The 16,648-nt window shown below is 37.7% G+C and overlaps 1 protein-coding gene across 1 annotated transcript in view; it reads left to right on the top strand.

The window, feature by feature from the left end:
- LAMB4 (laminin subunit beta 4) overlaps positions 1 to 16,420 on the top strand; it is a 125,145-nt gene extending 108,725 nt beyond the window's left edge. The window contains exons 31-35 of the mRNA XM_060196406.1: positions 1,529 to 1,736; positions 4,969 to 5,107; positions 9,715 to 9,888; positions 11,097 to 11,250; positions 16,257 to 16,420. Of these exons, the coding sequence (XP_060052389.1) occupies positions 1,529 to 1,736; positions 4,969 to 5,107; positions 9,715 to 9,888; positions 11,097 to 11,250; positions 16,257 to 16,396 (815 nt within the window). The 3' untranslated portion in view covers positions 16,397 to 16,420. The remainder of the gene's footprint in view (positions 1 to 1,528; positions 1,737 to 4,968; positions 5,108 to 9,714; positions 9,889 to 11,096; positions 11,251 to 16,256) is intronic.
- Positions 16,421 to 16,648: the final 228 nt, after the last annotated feature.

The raw sequence follows: 16,648 nt of genomic DNA, 5'->3' as shown, positions 1-16,648 counted from the left end.
GACAGAGAGACACCTGCAGCATTGCTTCACCATTCATGAAGCTTTCCCCTTGCAGATGGAGTCCAGGGGCTCAAACCTAGGTCCCTGCACATTGGAACATGTATGTTTAATCAGGTGCACCACCACATGGCCCCCATTTTGTTTCTTTTTAATTGGAGCATTACTCAGCTCTATCTTGTGGTGCTGGGGATTAAACCTGAGACCCTTGGTGCCTCAAACATGGAAGTATTTACTATAGCCATTATGCTATCTTCCCAGCCTGGGAAACGTGAAATATATATATATATTTGCTCAGGGCCTTTTCTGAACATACAACTCTCCCAAGCAGACTGTCAGATCTTTTGCCAAAAGCAATGCATACAGTTTTTCACCCTGTTTTGTTTGCTTGGTTGGGTTTTCTTTTTGTTTTGTTTTGTTTGCTTCAGTAGTTCCCTCATCTTTGAATAGTATACAGAACTTCACCCCTAGTTTCCATAGGTTTAAATGCCGTTTTGAACTTTTGCCTGAAACTTTTTGAGAAGTTTCTTCTCAATCTGAATCCCATGATCTTTCTTAAATTTATTATTACATTCTTATATGATCAGTATTCATATAAAATGGCTTCATACTCTCAGAGGGTTAAAGAATAGGAAAGACATCAGAGGAGGGGAAGGGATACAGAGTTCTGGTGGTGGGGATTGTGTGGAGTTGTACCTCTCTTATCCTATGGTTTAATCAATGTTTCATTTTATAAATAAAAAACTTGAGAGAGAGAGAGAGAAAGAGAGAGAGAGAATGGCTTCTTTTTCTCCACTGGATGATAATCTCCATGAGGTTCAAATCTGCATTTATCGGGTGGGGGTAGATAGCATAATGGTTATGCAAAGAGACTCTGGTGCCGGAGCCTCCAAAGTCCCAGGTTCAATCCACTGCAACACCATAAACCAGAGCTAAGCAGTGCTCTGATAAAAATAATAATAAAATAAAAAATCTGTATCTATCAAGAATTCAACTCTTAACTCTTCCACTGGACTTGACGTGTTGCCTCAATAAAGAGCCAGGGTAACCAAGAGTTATTGCCCCAAACAACAGTGTATCTTCCACCTTTGTTCTCAGAGGAGGAAATTGTTATTTTTATAAAAATCAGGACCCAGGTGTATTTTCAAGTTACTTTATAATGTGCTATTCATATAGCACTTAAACCCGTATTGTCATGTTCCCTTCTCTAAGACTGTGAGCTTTTTCAATGCCATGCAGCATTAAAATCAAATCTTCTCAAGTCAAACTGAATGCGTTCCCCCTTAACTCATTTATGGTGTTTGTCTCTTGACAGGTATCCAAACATTTTAATTGCTTTTGAATATCAACTGATGGTCATGTAAGCTGACTTCACACTTCGGTTACTGTAAATATGCTACTATGAGCATAGGGGCGCATAGATTCTTTCAAATTAGTGTTTTCAAAGTCTTTGGGTAAATAGCAGGAAATGGTATTGCAAAATCAAAAAGTATTTCCATTTCTATTTATAAAACATCTCTTTTTACTTAAGAGGAAAATGTGCCTCCAGAGGACATAGAGAAGATTGCAAATCATGTACTTGGTATTCACCTACCAATAAGATCAGAAAATCTAACCCATGAACTTGACAAAATACAGAAACTCATACAGCTCTGTGAGGACTACAGAACAGATCAAAGCAGGCTAATTAAAGCAGAAGATCAAGCCCAAAATATTTTGATGCAAGCAAAAGTGGCTGAGTAAGTACAATATTAATGTTCTCTGCTTGCCCTAACAGACCACCTGCTAGAAGGTTATCTAAAAATATTTGCCATGGTCCAGGAGGTGGCACAGTGGATAAAGCACTGGACTCTCAAGCATGAGGTCCTGAGTTCAATCTCTGGCAGTACATCTACCAGAGTGATGTCTGGTTCCTTCTCTCTCTCCTCCTTTCTCATTAATAGATAAATAAAAAATTTAAAAAATATATTTGCCTAGGGGGCTACAATGGTCAAATGAAATTGCTCTCATATACTTATTTGCCTAATCAGAGGGTTAAACTATCCTTGGAAGTGCTTAGGGAAGCAAAAATTGGGAGTCAGCATATAAAGATGCTTCTTGCCTATTTTCCTTAGACTCTGAAAATCTTTCCAATGGTCTGTGACATCTTCATACTAATATTTACTAATACATTCCATATACCAATTATATGCACAGATCTTATGAGGTGGTGGAAATGTTGACTTTTTTCTCTTCTTGCTTACTTGTTTGTGTACTTTCTCAAAATAACTATAGGGGGGTAAGTGGTGGTGTTCATGGTAAGAGAACACAAGTTACCTGCCTGAATACCTGGGTTCAATCCCCCACTCCCCACCTACAGGAGGGAGGTGTCAGGAGAGATAAAGTAGTTCTACAGGTGGCATTTTTTCTCTCTCTATTTCCCCTCTATCTCTATTAGAAAGAAAGAAAGAAAGAAAGAAAGAAAGAAAGAAAGAAAGAAAGAAAGAAAGAAAGAAAGAACCACCAAGGCAAGGGGGTTGTTGTGTAGGCACTAGGTCCCAATGATAAGGCTGATGGTAAATTTTTTAATTAATTATTATAAGCAGTATTTTGAAAATATAAATGCAAAATACTACATTAGATAGATATGATATTGAGGGATCGAAGAAATTAACACTAGCACTCCAGAAATAATATGGAAGTAAAATGCTAAGTACAATGCACAGAACTATACCATAAATAAATAAATGAGGACATAGAAGATGAACTCGGCATACATGTATATAGATTTTGTGTGTGCTGTAGTGCTTCGTTTTGTTCTTTTTGACTCTTCCTAGCCAAATGGGAAAGCCTCTTTGCTGTTTCTTATGAGCTTGAGGGAGCTGAATGATGGTGATGTCATCGGTACCCACCACCACTTTAGGATGCCCTGCAGAGATGCCCTAAGCTATTTTCACTATTGCAGCATCTACTTATCCTAATGAAGTGTACAAAAAATCCACTGGAAGTCCAGCCCCTTTCAGTTTTAATACTTTAAATTAGGGAGTTTACAGTATAGTCACACTGCTTTTAAAAGTGATGTTGGGGGCATGGGAAGATAGCATAATGGTTAATGAAAGAGACTTTCATGCCTGAAAGTTCCAAATATCCTAGGTTCAATCCCTGCACAACCATAAACCAGAGCTGAGTAATTAAAAATGAATAAATAAATATTTAAAAAAAAAGTGATGTTGATGAAGCATTTTAATATCATGCAGAGATTTTCACAATGTAATGTTAATGCTTTCATAAAGAAGCTAAATTATACAAGGAAGATCACAATCATGAAAAAGAAAAGTATTTTGATAAATAGAGGAGGCTATACCTTAAAGGTGTCAATATCCTGGTAAATTTCCTTTACCCTACATATTTTTATCTTTCAATTATTAATTTTACTATAGGGAGTATTACATTTAAAATCTAAAATATGATGAAGGGAAGGCTTCTGAACCACACTATAACTGAAGAAAGGGGAATTTTTCACGCTAAATTATTCCAACTACAGGAAAGAGCTGGGGAGGTATCATAATAGCTAATGCAAAAAAAAAAAAAAAAAGGAATAGGAGAGGAAGGAGGAGAAGGAGAAATAGAAGAAGAAAAGACTTTTTTATTTGAGGCTCTAAGGTCCCAGTTTCAGTCATTAGAACTGAGCATGTCACAGGATAAAAGGTCACAGGATAAAAAAAAAAATTTTAATTAAATTAAAAAACTGAGCATGTCTTTCTCTATCTCTCACATTAAAATAAATAAATAAAATTTATTTAAAAAGATATCCTGGGAAAAGCAAAACTATGGAGATAGTAGGGGGGAAAAAATCAGTGGTTTCCAAGGGTAGAGGAGAGTGGTGAATAAGCAGAGCATAGAGGAAATTTAAGACAGTGAAAATGCCCTGCCTAATACCATAAGGATGGATATATGTCATTTCACATTGTCACACCTATACAATATACACCACCAAGAGGAAACCACAGTGCAAACTGTGGGCTTTGGGGGATTGTGATGTGTCAGTGTAGGTTCATCAGTGGCAACAAATGACCAGAGATGCTGAACATTGTTAATAATAGAGGAGGCTGTACATGTGTGGGAACAGGGGGATATGTGGGAAATCAGTGGACCTTTTGCTTTGAACCTAAAAATTCTCTTTTAAAAAATGTTAAGTCTTATATATCACCCCACTGGGAAGAGAGGATGGGTTGAATGGGGATGGGGATGGGGATGTATTGATATTTAGTGTTTTTTTGTTTTGTTTTTTTTTTTTTGCTCTGGGCAGAAGCATTTCTAATTAAGCCTACACAGCATGTCTGAGAGTTCAGTCACTTAATACATTCTTCCAAAGGTGGTTTAGAGCACCTAGATCTAAGTATCTGGTGAATGTTGACTTGAGGTGAGCTCATTTCTGTAAAATAGATTATATCATTTGGAATGCTTGTGATTTTAACCTCTGACCGGGCCCCTGAGCAACTGGAATGTCAGTGAAGCTTAAATAAACCTGAATAAACACAGCCTGAAAATGCAGGGTTTCTACTTTTCTCTTTGCTCTCTGTGGAGCCTCTAGATACCTTCACTCCACTCAAATAAGGATTGAGAGTGCTGCTTAAGTTTCCAAATTTAAGAACTATAATTGACTGAAGGTGGCTTCCCCACCATCACCAAATTATATCCCCAAACCTCTCTGATGATGATCAGATAAAAAGAAAAAAGGCCTGTATGCTTAATTCCACATTGGCAAAATCTGCACCTACTGTGTATGCATATATGTGTATTTTTATTGGCATTCAAATATACCTATCTCTCAAAAGGAAGATGTCAGCATTTTGACCTGCTTAAAAGTCACTTAAATTTATTTTATGAATTATTCAGCAAAGTTTTTGATGGACTCAAAGGAACCCTTAAGGTGAAATAAATGAATAATTTTATATTTATCTAATCTGATATATTAATATCTTACCTTAGGAAAACAGCAAGTATACTGTTATATCTTGACAAAATGGTGGACAAGTTTAAACAAGTTCAAGTCACTCAAGGACGGGCAAATTCTACCATCACACAGCTGACTTCTGAGATAACAGAAATTAAAAAGAATATATTGCAGGTATTTGTCTTCTCTGAAACTTACTTGAAATAGACATTGGTTGTAGAAATAACACAGTTGTGTTTATGTGCACCAATGTCATGCCTGCCTTACCTGTTTGATGGGATTACTGTGGGGATGAAAGTAAGATTATAGTAATATTATGCATTTAATTAATGTTCCACAGAGCCCCCCACAGTTTCATTTCGTTGTTGACTGATCCCAGTATAAGAAGATGGTGCCACTGCTAGCTTATTAAAGGAAGAAAGTCTCAGGGAAGTTAAGTGACTTGCTTAAAGTCACATAGGAGTTTATCTCTTCTCACACCAAGGAAATAACTGAATTCTTTTTACTTGGCACCAGTGTTATAACTGTTGACAAATGCACCACTACTCCTAGTGGCCATTTTTCCTTTTAAAATGTTTTAATCTGATATGATAGAAATTGAGAGAGGAGACTAGATAGAGAGGAAGAGAGAAAGACATCTGTAGTACTGACTGCTTCACCAAATGTGAAGCTTCCCAGCTGCTGTTGGAGACTGGGGGTCCCAAACCTGTGCACTCAACTGGGTGCACCACCTCCCATCCCCTGTAGTCTTATTCTTTCTGGAAGAAAGTTTTGATCCTCTGCTAATACAAATTGGGCTGCAGGCTTACTCTGCCCATTACCCCTTTTTCTTCAGACAGGAGTAAGCCCAGGTACACCACCACCCAACCACAATAATTGAATTTTTAAAGAAATTACCCAAGAAATAAAGTTAAATATTACAAGATTTTTGCAACTAATTTTGCCTTAAGTTTCATCAGAGTGTCCTCAAACTGGAAAAATATCTTATCCAAAGGAAAAGTATTTTACAATCTACCTTCTGGATCCAGAAGAGAATGCCTAGGAGTTGGAGGACAGTGTATGTGAAATCTCTTCCTCCAAGATTTCTTCCTCCAGTAAATCCTTTCCCCAAGAGATCACAAGTTGTTCAGTCTCTATTTTTCAGTTATGTTTTTTACCTAAACACATGTAAACAAGCAACAGAATAGGAATTAACATACCAAGAAATAAGAGGGTTAAATATTAAGAAGTTGCATATACTTATAGAGTAGTAACAAGCCAGAACCAAAATCAAAGAAGCCCACTTGGCTCCCCTTTTCTAAGTATATACTCTGAAATGGATGTTGGCAAAATAAAGTTCATAGACCAAAAGCACCCATCAATTGTTTCATATCCAAAGTTAATGGCTTCAGGGGGCCACATGGTGGCACACCTGGTTGCAATGCTCAAAGACCTAGGTTTGAGCCCCTGGTCCCACCTACAAAGGGAAAGCTTTGTGAATGGTGAAGCAGTGCTGCAGGTGTCTCTCTGTCTCTCCCTCTACCCACTTGATTTCTGGCTGTCTCTATCCAATAAATAAAGATAATAAAAAATTTAAAGCATTAAAAAAACAAAGTTAACAGCTTCATAACAATACAGTTATGGGGCTGGGTGGTGGCACACCTGGTTGAGTGCACATGTTATAAAGCTCAAGGATCTGGGTTCAAGCCAGATATAATTCATTTTGTGCTATATTGGCACCCAATTAATAGTTTCAATAGAGACTATATATGGTACACAGAACAAAGTATTTACTATGTGGCACTTTACAGGAAAAGTTTGCAGGACTAGGTAGGTACTTCCAATTTATTATTATTATTATTATTATTATTATTATTATTATTATTATTATTTTATCTTTATTTATACAAAGGAAACATTGACAAAATCATAGGATATGAGGGGTACAGTTCCACACAATTCCCAACACCAGAACTCTGTATCCCATCCCCTCCCCTGATAACCTTCCCATTCCCTAACCCTCTAGGAGTATGGACCCAAGGTCACTGTGGGATACAGAAGGTGAAAGGTCTGGCTTCTGTAATTGCTTCCCCACTGAACATGGGTGTTGACAGGTCGATCCATACTCCCAACCTGTCTTTCTATTTCCGTATTGGGGAAGGGCTCTGGGCAAGCAGAGCTCCAGGACATATTGGTGGGGTTGTCTGTCCAGGGAAGTCTGGTCGCATCTTGCTAGTATCTGCAACCTGGTGGCTGAAAAGAGAGTTAACATACAAAGCCAAACAAATTGTTGACCAATCATGGACCTAAAGGCTGGAATAGTGCAGATGAAGAGCTGGGGGGTACTCCATCTTGTAGATAGCTAGTAGGCATATTTTAGTTATATTACAAAGGACCTGTGGCTATACTAGTTTTTTTGCCTGAGCCTGAAATCTGATATGTAGGTGGATCCAAGTTATTGTCTAGGGAGATGATGTCATGGCTGGAGAAAGGACCAGAAAGCTGGATCAGGGAAGAGAGTAGCTCCCTAATATGGGAAAGGGGTATAAATATTGTTGTAACATGTGCTTAACCAGGTGTGTCACCACCCAGCCTTGGTACTTCCATTTTCTGTAAGTATGGTATACCAGTACCCTAGGGAACTTTCACAGGAGGAAAAAATAAAGCTAAAAATGTTAAATAGACAATTTTAAATGTTTAAAATGCATCACTGAACAAAAAATGGAGGAAATGCTAGGAAGTCAAAAATACAGAACAGCATACACCCAGAGAAATAATCAAGGATGAACTTGATCTGCAAATGCATCTGTCAGTCCCTGGTGTTTCAGAACTAGAAGTCTGGTTGCCTCACGCATAGCAAATAAGAAACAACCCGTACAAGGAAGGGATGATACTATTGTATAGGTCTAGAACTCAAAACGATAGAAAAACAAAAAACAAAAAAGAAAAGTCTGTATATTAAACTATTACTCAGAGAGAAGACACTTGTCTTGGGGTGGAAGAGGAAAATCTTCACTAAGAATTGCTAACCATTAATGAGGGTGAAGAGTTTGGTCACTGGTATTGTATGTGCCAAATTGATTGTCTCATGTTCTCTCCCTCTCTTTCTCTCTCTCTCTCTCTCTCTCCCTCCCTCCCTCCCTCTCTTCAACAGCAGCAGCACCAGCAGCAGTGGCAGCATAAAATCTTTTAAATTTTTTTTAAAATTAAATTTTCAAAAATTGATAACCACAAACTAAGTCATACATGAGTTTGGGGCTGGAATTTACACCATATGGGTTGGCCCCAACAAACTAAGCTAGAAATATAGAATGGTAGTATTTTGATGCCTGCCAGAGGCGAACAGAAATCTCAGAATGAATGCAACTAAGTAATAAATCTCAGGATTTCTCCAAAATATATTTTTAAAAAAACTTACCAAGAGTCATCAGATACATAAAACAACAGAATCTGAGCACAAGAGGTTACAACTATTACTATTATTGGATACTGATTACAATGTAATATTGGGACAAGGTGGTGGCACATCTGATTAAGTGCATACATTACAGTGCACAAGGACTGGGTTTAAGCCCCTGGTCCCCACCAGCAGGGGGAAGCTTTACAAGTGATGAAGCAGAGCTGTAGGTGTCTCTCTGCCTCTTTCATTTTTTATCTCCTCCTCTCCTCTCAATTTCTCTCTGCCTCTATCCAATAATAAGTAAATGAAAGAGAAAGACTTTTAGAAAAAAGCAGTATTTACTATTTTTAGAACATCAAAGGGAAGTCAGATGGTAGCGCAGCGGGTTAAGCTCATGTGGTGTGAAGCGCAAGGACCAGCGTAAGAATCTGGGTTGGAGCCCCGGCTCCCCACCTGCAGGGGAGTCGCTTCACAGGTGGTGAAGCAGGTCTGTAGGTGTCTATCTTTCTCTCCCCGTCTCTGTCTTCCCCTCCTCTCTCCATTTCTCTGTCCTACCCAACAATGATAACATCAATGACAACAACAATAATAACTACAACAATAAAAATAACAAGAGCAACAAAAGGGAATAAATAAATATAAATAAAAAAACATCAAAGAAGGAATGAAAGTATGCCCAAAGAACAAAAAAATAAATTTAAGAGCTAACAAAAGGCCAATCTAGACATATTAGGATCATTGGAATTAGATGTCCATTATTTTATAAAAGGAAATATAAAGTCACCTGAACCAGTTTAATAGTAGAAAATTGTTTCATATTCAAGAAGTAAAATGAGCACAAACTAATCTAGATCATCTATACAAACAAGATTTCAAATTAAAAATGCGGCAGGAGAAATATGATATATATGTATAAATTTTTAAAGCAAGAGTACTATGTATTATTAGGTATTTGCATAGAATATAGTAAAATTCATGTGGAGGTACACACAGTGAAAACTTAGACTGGGATACCTTTAGGGAGAGAGCAGACAGAGAGAAATGAAGAGAGGAGAAGACAGAGAGGGCGAGAGAAAGATAGACACCTGCAGACCTGCTTCACAGCTTGTGAAGCAACCCCCCAGCAGGTGGGGAGTTGGGGACTCCAACCAGGATCCTTGCCGGTCCTTGCACTTTGCGTGACCTGTGCTTAACCCGCTGTACTACTGCCGGACTCCCAACAATGCTTTATTCTTAAACTGACTGATGGATATATGATATGTGTCATGTATTTTTATTTTTTTACTATAACATTTTTTGGAAGTGAAACAGAAAGTAATAATTTTCTTCTCCTTTAGCCATAGCATATTTTCTTGTTATATGAAGAGACTCTCTCCTTTCTTGTCTTTTAATTCAACAACAGGCTGAATACCAAGCTGAAAAAACTGAGAATGAGCTGAACATAACAGGGTCACTCTCAGTGCTAGAAAATGGACTATCTCAGCTATGGACAAAGCTGCAAAAGAATCAAGACCAAGCCATCCACGCGAAAGTTCAAGCTGAATCAGCCAAAAGCCAGGCTGATGGCATTGAAGAGGTGTACAGTGTTTCTCTATGCATTTGTGCTATCTGACAACATTATCTTTAGTTGATACTCAATGATGTACATTTACAGAGATTTCAATGGATGAAAGTGCTCTTCTCTGCAGGGCAGGGCTATCTCCAGAGAGGCAGAAGTTCTCCAATCAATAATGTTGAAGTGTTCACCCCTTAACAATCCATACTAGCGTTCTCAGTCCAGGCCAACTTTTTCCTGAATTTCCAAGCTTTTACAATATATGCCTTCGATCTATATTGTATTTGTCCTTTATTCTAATTAAATCACATAGCACATAAAGAAAAGATAGGAGAGACATTTGCAGAAGAAATAGATCAGGTTACAAAAATCCAGGTGAGTTCATCACAGTTGTGGAAAGTGACTCATTAATTTAGATCACTGAAAGAAGCTGTCAACTCAGTTTCTCAGTAGGAAATCTTCAATTGATCACATCACATTAATACAGTAGCTTGAATGAAATTTAAGAAAATTTTTAAAGTGTTTTTACAATTTATCTATTTTCTTGCTTTTCATTCCTAACATGCTGGGTAAAGTTTCCACTGACTTGGGAGGTGAAAACACTTTCTATAGAAGACAGGTTGAGAGAGGTAGTTTCTGCCCAGCCTCTTCCACTTCCATATTCCATTCCTGACTTGGTCCTTTGTTCAACAACTTGAACTTCTTTGTTATGAAATATTCAGAGAGATCTTTATACTAATGCTTCTACTTTCTTTCCTCCAGTCCATCTAACCTCTTTTCTCTCTTAGTGTTTGTCTACCATATCCCTGCTTCTTGCTTCTGAATCTTCACCACTCCTATATCTTGCACATTCAACTGTTCCTCTCAGCTAAACTGAATATCTATCCAGGGTAGGATTGAGTCAGTTCTGTTTTCACTAGCTTTAGAAAAAAATCAAGACTAACAATAGATATCTCATTGTTAGCTTAACATGGAATACTGATTGATTTTGTATAACAAAAGAGAATTTATTTTTAGTTAACTAAAAGAGGTTTTTTCCAACCAGAAAATAAAAAGCAAACAAAAGCTCTATTGGAAATATCAGAGTGACTCAAGCATACTGACTGGATTATTATTTCTCTTAATCCTTTCATGAGCAGTATCAAGTGAATCAACCACATGCTTTTTGCTAAGAATGTGCACATTCTTTATATGTATTTCTTGATGTTGGGAGTTTTGCTCTGTTACAGGGATTCTTTAAGCTACAAAGTCAGTATGCTGTTCTTCAACATAAGACAAGTGCTACAGGACTGACTAAAGAAATACTCAGAAAAGTGAAGCAGCTAAAAGATGCAGCAAAAAAATTGGTTGGAGATACAGAAGACAAGATAAAAAGAATAGTAGGTTTGTATTCTTTTTTCTAGCTTTTTTTTTTTTTTTTTTTTTAACCAGAGCACTGCTCAGCTCTGGCTTAAGGTGGTGTGGGGGATTGAACCTGGGACTTCAAAGCTTCAGGCATGAGAGCATAACCATTATGCTATCTACCCCCACCCCTTTTATCTAGCTTTATTGAGGTGTAGTTGACAAGGAAATTTACATGGATTTAGTGTGAAAGGATTATAGCATTAAGTTAAATAGTATACTATTTACCTAGTCACTACCCCTCCCCCCAGGAGCACTACTCAGCTCTGGTTTGTGGTGATGTGGGGGATTAAATCTGGGACTTCCTGAGCCTCAGGCTTGAGAATCACTTTGCATAATTATTAAACTATTTAACTCCAACCTCTAGTCATTTTTTTCTTTTTGTGATGGGATTACTACTTAACATTTGCAATGTGGTTTTTTTTTTTCCTCCAGAGTTATCACTGGGGCTCGGTGCCTGCACTACGAATCCACTGCTCCTGGAGGCCATTTTTCTCATTTTTGTTGCTCTTGTTGTTATTGTCATTGTTGTTATTGCTGTTGTTATTGGACAGGACAAAGAAAAATCAAGAGAGGAGGTGAAGACAGGATTTTATTAATTCCAGAGACACTTTGTACACTGAAAACCTAAAACATATTTATCTTTTATTTATTTATTTATTTATTCCCTTTTGTTGCCCTTGTTGTTTTATTGTTGTAGTTATTATTGTTGTCGTTGTTGGATAGGACAGAGAGAAATGGAGAGAGGAAGGGAAGACAGAGAGGAGGAGAGAAAGATAGACACCTGCAGACCTGCTTCACCGCCTGTGAAGCGACTCCCCTGCAGGTGGGGAGCCGGGGTTCGAACCGGGATCCGAACCGGGATCCTTATGCCGGTCCTTGTGCTTTGCGCCACCTGCGCTTAAGCTGCTGCGCTACAGCCCGACTCCCAAACATATTTATCTTATAACTGAAAGTTTATCTCCCAATTTTTCCAACCCCAAGTCCTTGCAACTCCTACCCTACTTTCAGTTTTCAGGCATTAAATAGTTTTAATTAATTTCAATTGTTATTTTAATTTTATTTTTTTACTGTAGCACTGCTAAACTCTGGCTTCTGGTGTTGCTGGGGGTTGAACCTGGAATCTTTGGTGCCTCAAGATGAAGATCTTTCTGCAAGACCACTGTGCTATCTCTCCAGTATTTTTTTAATTCTTAATGTAAATGAAGTCACATGGTACTGGTTTTTGTTTCTTAGTATAGGTCCTTTTTTAAATTATTTATTTATTTACTTATTTATGTATGTATGTGAGAGGACGAGGAGAAAGAATCAGAGTTTCCCTCTAAGTACATGCAATGCTGGGGATCAAACTCAGGTCCTCATGCTTGAGTGTACAATGCTTCATCCATTGTGCCATCTCCCAGGCCACCAGTATTAGTTTTTCTCTGATTTATTTCTTAATATAATAGCCTTCAGGCTCACACATATTCTTGAAAATGATAGAATTGCCTCCATTTTTATAAATGAAATATATATATAAAGTACATATTGTATTTTCTTTATCCATTTATCATTTTACCAACTTGACAAAAACATCATAATGTTCCATGTAGTAGAATATACACAAATTTAAATTTATTGTTGATACTACATATGAGTCCAGTGAGGAGAGAAAAGTAGGAACTAGGCTTGTGTTTTGGGACCACAGTATAACAAGCCTTTTACATGTTTTACTTAAAAGGGGGGTTTTAATTTATTTTCTTTATTTTTATTTTTATTGATATAATAATGTTCAACAGACCATAAGATAAGAGGAGGTACAATTCCTACCACCAGGGTCCTATATCCCATCCCCTTCATTGGAAGCTTCCTTTTTTTTTTTTTTATCCCTCTGGGAGCATGGACCCAGGGTCATTATGGGGTGCAGAAGGTGGTAGGTCTGGCTTCTGTAATTGCTTATCTGCTGACATGGGCACTGAAAGGTGGATCCATACTAAAAAAGATACTTCCACTCTATTGGTTACTCTGGAATATCTACACACACAAACACACACAGACACACACACACACACACAGTGGTTTTCAACCAGGAATGATTATACTATCTCCCTTATGAACAAAAATGTCTGAAGATATTTGTGTTTGTCAGAACCAAGATTTACATCTAGCAACTAGTAGATAGAGGCAGAGATATTGTTGATATCCTACACTGTACAGAACATAACCACCACTAAAAGCAGATTCTTCTCAAAGTGTCAGTTGAGCCATGGTTGTTCTGGTCTGTACTGCTTAGTTTCTCCTCTCACATAACCCTTTAGGAATCAATATGAGCTATACTAGGTCATCAAACATAGACATGTAGGTAGCAACCCAGAAGGAGTCCTATTCAGGGTAAAAATTTTGACTAAAGTCAAAGTTGTGGTGCACACAAAGTGTAATAAACATAGAAAATGTACAATTAGAAAAGGCAAGGGTAGATAGCATAATGATTATGCAAACAGACTCTCATGCCTGAGGCTCTGAAGTCCCAGGTTCAATCCCCACCCCCAACCTCCCACACTACCATAAGACAGAGCTGTGCTCTGGTAAAAAGAAAAATATATGTTAATCAGAAGGCCAGGTGGTGGCACACCTGATTGAGGTTACAGTGTGCTAGGACCCGGGTTCAAGCCACCCCCAGTTCCCACCTGCAGGAGGAAAGCTTTGTGAGTGGTGAAGCAATGTTGCAGGTCTCTCTACCTATCACACTCTTCTTTCTGTATTTCTGGTGTCTCTATCCAATAAATAAATAAATAAAGCTAATAAAAAATTTTAAATAAAAAATAAATTAGGGGTCATTACAATGCACCCAATTGAGCACACACACTGAAATGTGCAAGGACTTGGGTTCAGCCCCAACTACCCTCCTGCAGGAAAGCAAGCTTTGCTAGTAATAAATCAATGCTGAAGTTCTTGGTCTCTCCCTCTCTTTTTCTCTCTCCCCTCCTTCTATCTCTCTATCTCCCTCTCCCCTTTTTATTTCTGTGTTTATCCAGTAAATAAATAAATAAATATTTTTTCTTAAGTAAGAAAGTCAATCAGTACCAGATAAACAACATAATGCTTATGCAAAGGACCTTCATTCCTATGGATCAGAAGTCTTAGATTCAATCCCTGGGTCCACCATAAATCAGAGCAGAGTAATGCTGTAGATAGATAGATGATAGATAGATAGATAGATAGATAGATAGATAGATAGATAGGGTTGATCGGATCACTTTTTTTCTCACAACAGGTATTCCTGATTTCTTAAGATGATCATCATGTCCGTAGGTACTTTTCAATCATCAAGAAATATGAAATGTGTCTAGTTTTACTCTTGATTGTATTTACCATCTCCCTAAAATTATTAATTACCCATAATATCTCAAAACACTAGAATGGCTAAGCTCCTCATTTATAAATGTGTCTTGGTTATAAAGTGATTCTTTCAACTTACAATGACTTATATCATCACTATGACATAAAAATGTAGTACTAGTGTAGACCAAAGTCGGGAAAAGCACATACCAAACTGTTAACACTAACTACTCTGGAAAGGGAGAAAAATAAAGAGAAAAATACTATTTTTATCTTATATAATTGTTTTCAAAAGTAGTATACTGGGTGAGGGCAGACAGCATAATGGTTATGCCTGAGATCTTGAAGTCCCAGGTTCAATCCCCTGCACCACCATAAGCCAGAGCTAAGCAGTGCTCTGGAAAAAAAAAAAATTCTTACAGAAGAAATAAAAACTTATACATATCCAATAAATTCAAAGGATTCCAAACAAAATAAACTCTACGAAATGCACACAAGGACACACAATAATTAAAATGTCAAGAAAATCAAAGATAAAGAGAGGATCCTATAAGCAACAAAGAGTCATACATGAGGGGATCCATAAGACTATCAGTATTTGGTCCCATTTCACCAAAGGAAGCTTCTTTGTTGTATCTTTTTCTCTGTCCTTTCTTCTCATTATTATCTCTATTTATTGGATAGAGACAGCCAGAAATCAAGAGGGCAGGAGGAGATAGAGAGGGAGAGAGAAAGAGAGACATCTGCAGCCCTGCTTCACCACTTGCAAAACTTTCCCCTTGTAGGTGAGGACCAGGGCCTCGAACCTGGGTCCTTGTGCATTGTAACACGTGCTCAACCAGGTGTGTCACTCTCTATCTTTCTATCGCTGTCTCTGTCTTTCTATCTAAACAGTCAGCCTAGATGGGATTATAAATTGACCTGCCAATGTCCATATGCAGCAGAGAAGCAATTATAAAAACCAGAAGTCCCGACTTCTGCACTTCAAAAAAGAATTTTGGTCCATACACCCAGAGGGGGAAAAATGTTAGGAGAAGATGACCAGAGAGCTCTAAACTCCAATTCCATCAAGACCCAGAGGGAGAAGAGGGAAAAAAAGAAAGAACATTCGGAAGTGGAAAGAACATTCAGAAGTAGTTAACAGGTGTAGGTGTGACTTAGAAAGGAAGAGGTAGGACCATAGAAAGAATGAGGGGCAAGGGAGACAGCATAACGGTTTTTGCGAAAAGACTTTCATGCCTGAGGCTCTGGTGTCCCAGGTTCAATCCCCAGCACCACCATAAGCCAGAGCTGAGCAGTGCTCTGGTCTCTCTGTGTATCTTTCTCCCTGTTTCTCTCTCATTAAAAAATAAATTTAAAAATTTTTAAAAGAGAGAGAGAAAGAACTTTTTGTACCAGGCCTATCTTTTTCATTTATAGTGGATTGTAAATAGCTATAAACTCACACAAGCTAATGACTTTAATGATATAAAATATTTTTAGACAATAAATTTGATTTGTCTGCTCTGATTTATGTAAAAACCTTGAGAAATGTGGTGGGAAGTATTTTATCCATTGAGTCAACTCACAAAATGAAGTAAATCCTTAAGAGGCACATAAATCTTTGTGTTTGGTATAATTTAGAAGCCCAGAAGAATCTATGAAATGAAAATATCTTACTTTTCTTTCAGATTTAGAACAGAAGATACATGATTTGAATCTAAGAAGACAAGAAAAAGCTGATCAACTGAAACAGCTGGAAGATAAAGTCCTTGCCATTAAAAATGAAATTGTTGAGCAAGAAATTAAATATGCCACCTGTTACAGTTAGGAAGCATTAAAGTGCAAAATTGGAGTTTTTGTTTCTGGCTTCTTGATGAGGAAATAAGAACACTTGTACTGAATTCTTGAAACACAAGTCAGCCTCTCTGCTTCTCTTTCCCTGAGCCCTGGCCTTGCTGCAGTACTGCCCACTGTTCCAAAGTGGAGGGGAACAGGGTCAAGGAAATGCCACATCATATGGAATAGAAAAGGGAGGTAATGTCTCTAGTTTCAGAAGTCTTTCCTCTAGCCATTCTTTCCT

The sequence above is a fragment of the Erinaceus europaeus genome, chromosome 8, assembly GCF_950295315.1.
Source record: "Erinaceus europaeus chromosome 8, mEriEur2.1, whole genome shotgun sequence".
NCBI lineage: Eukaryota > Metazoa > Chordata > Mammalia > Eulipotyphla > Erinaceidae > Erinaceus > Erinaceus europaeus.
The sequence above is the reverse complement of the archived record's forward strand: the minus strand, read 5'-3'. Positions and strand labels throughout refer to the sequence as shown.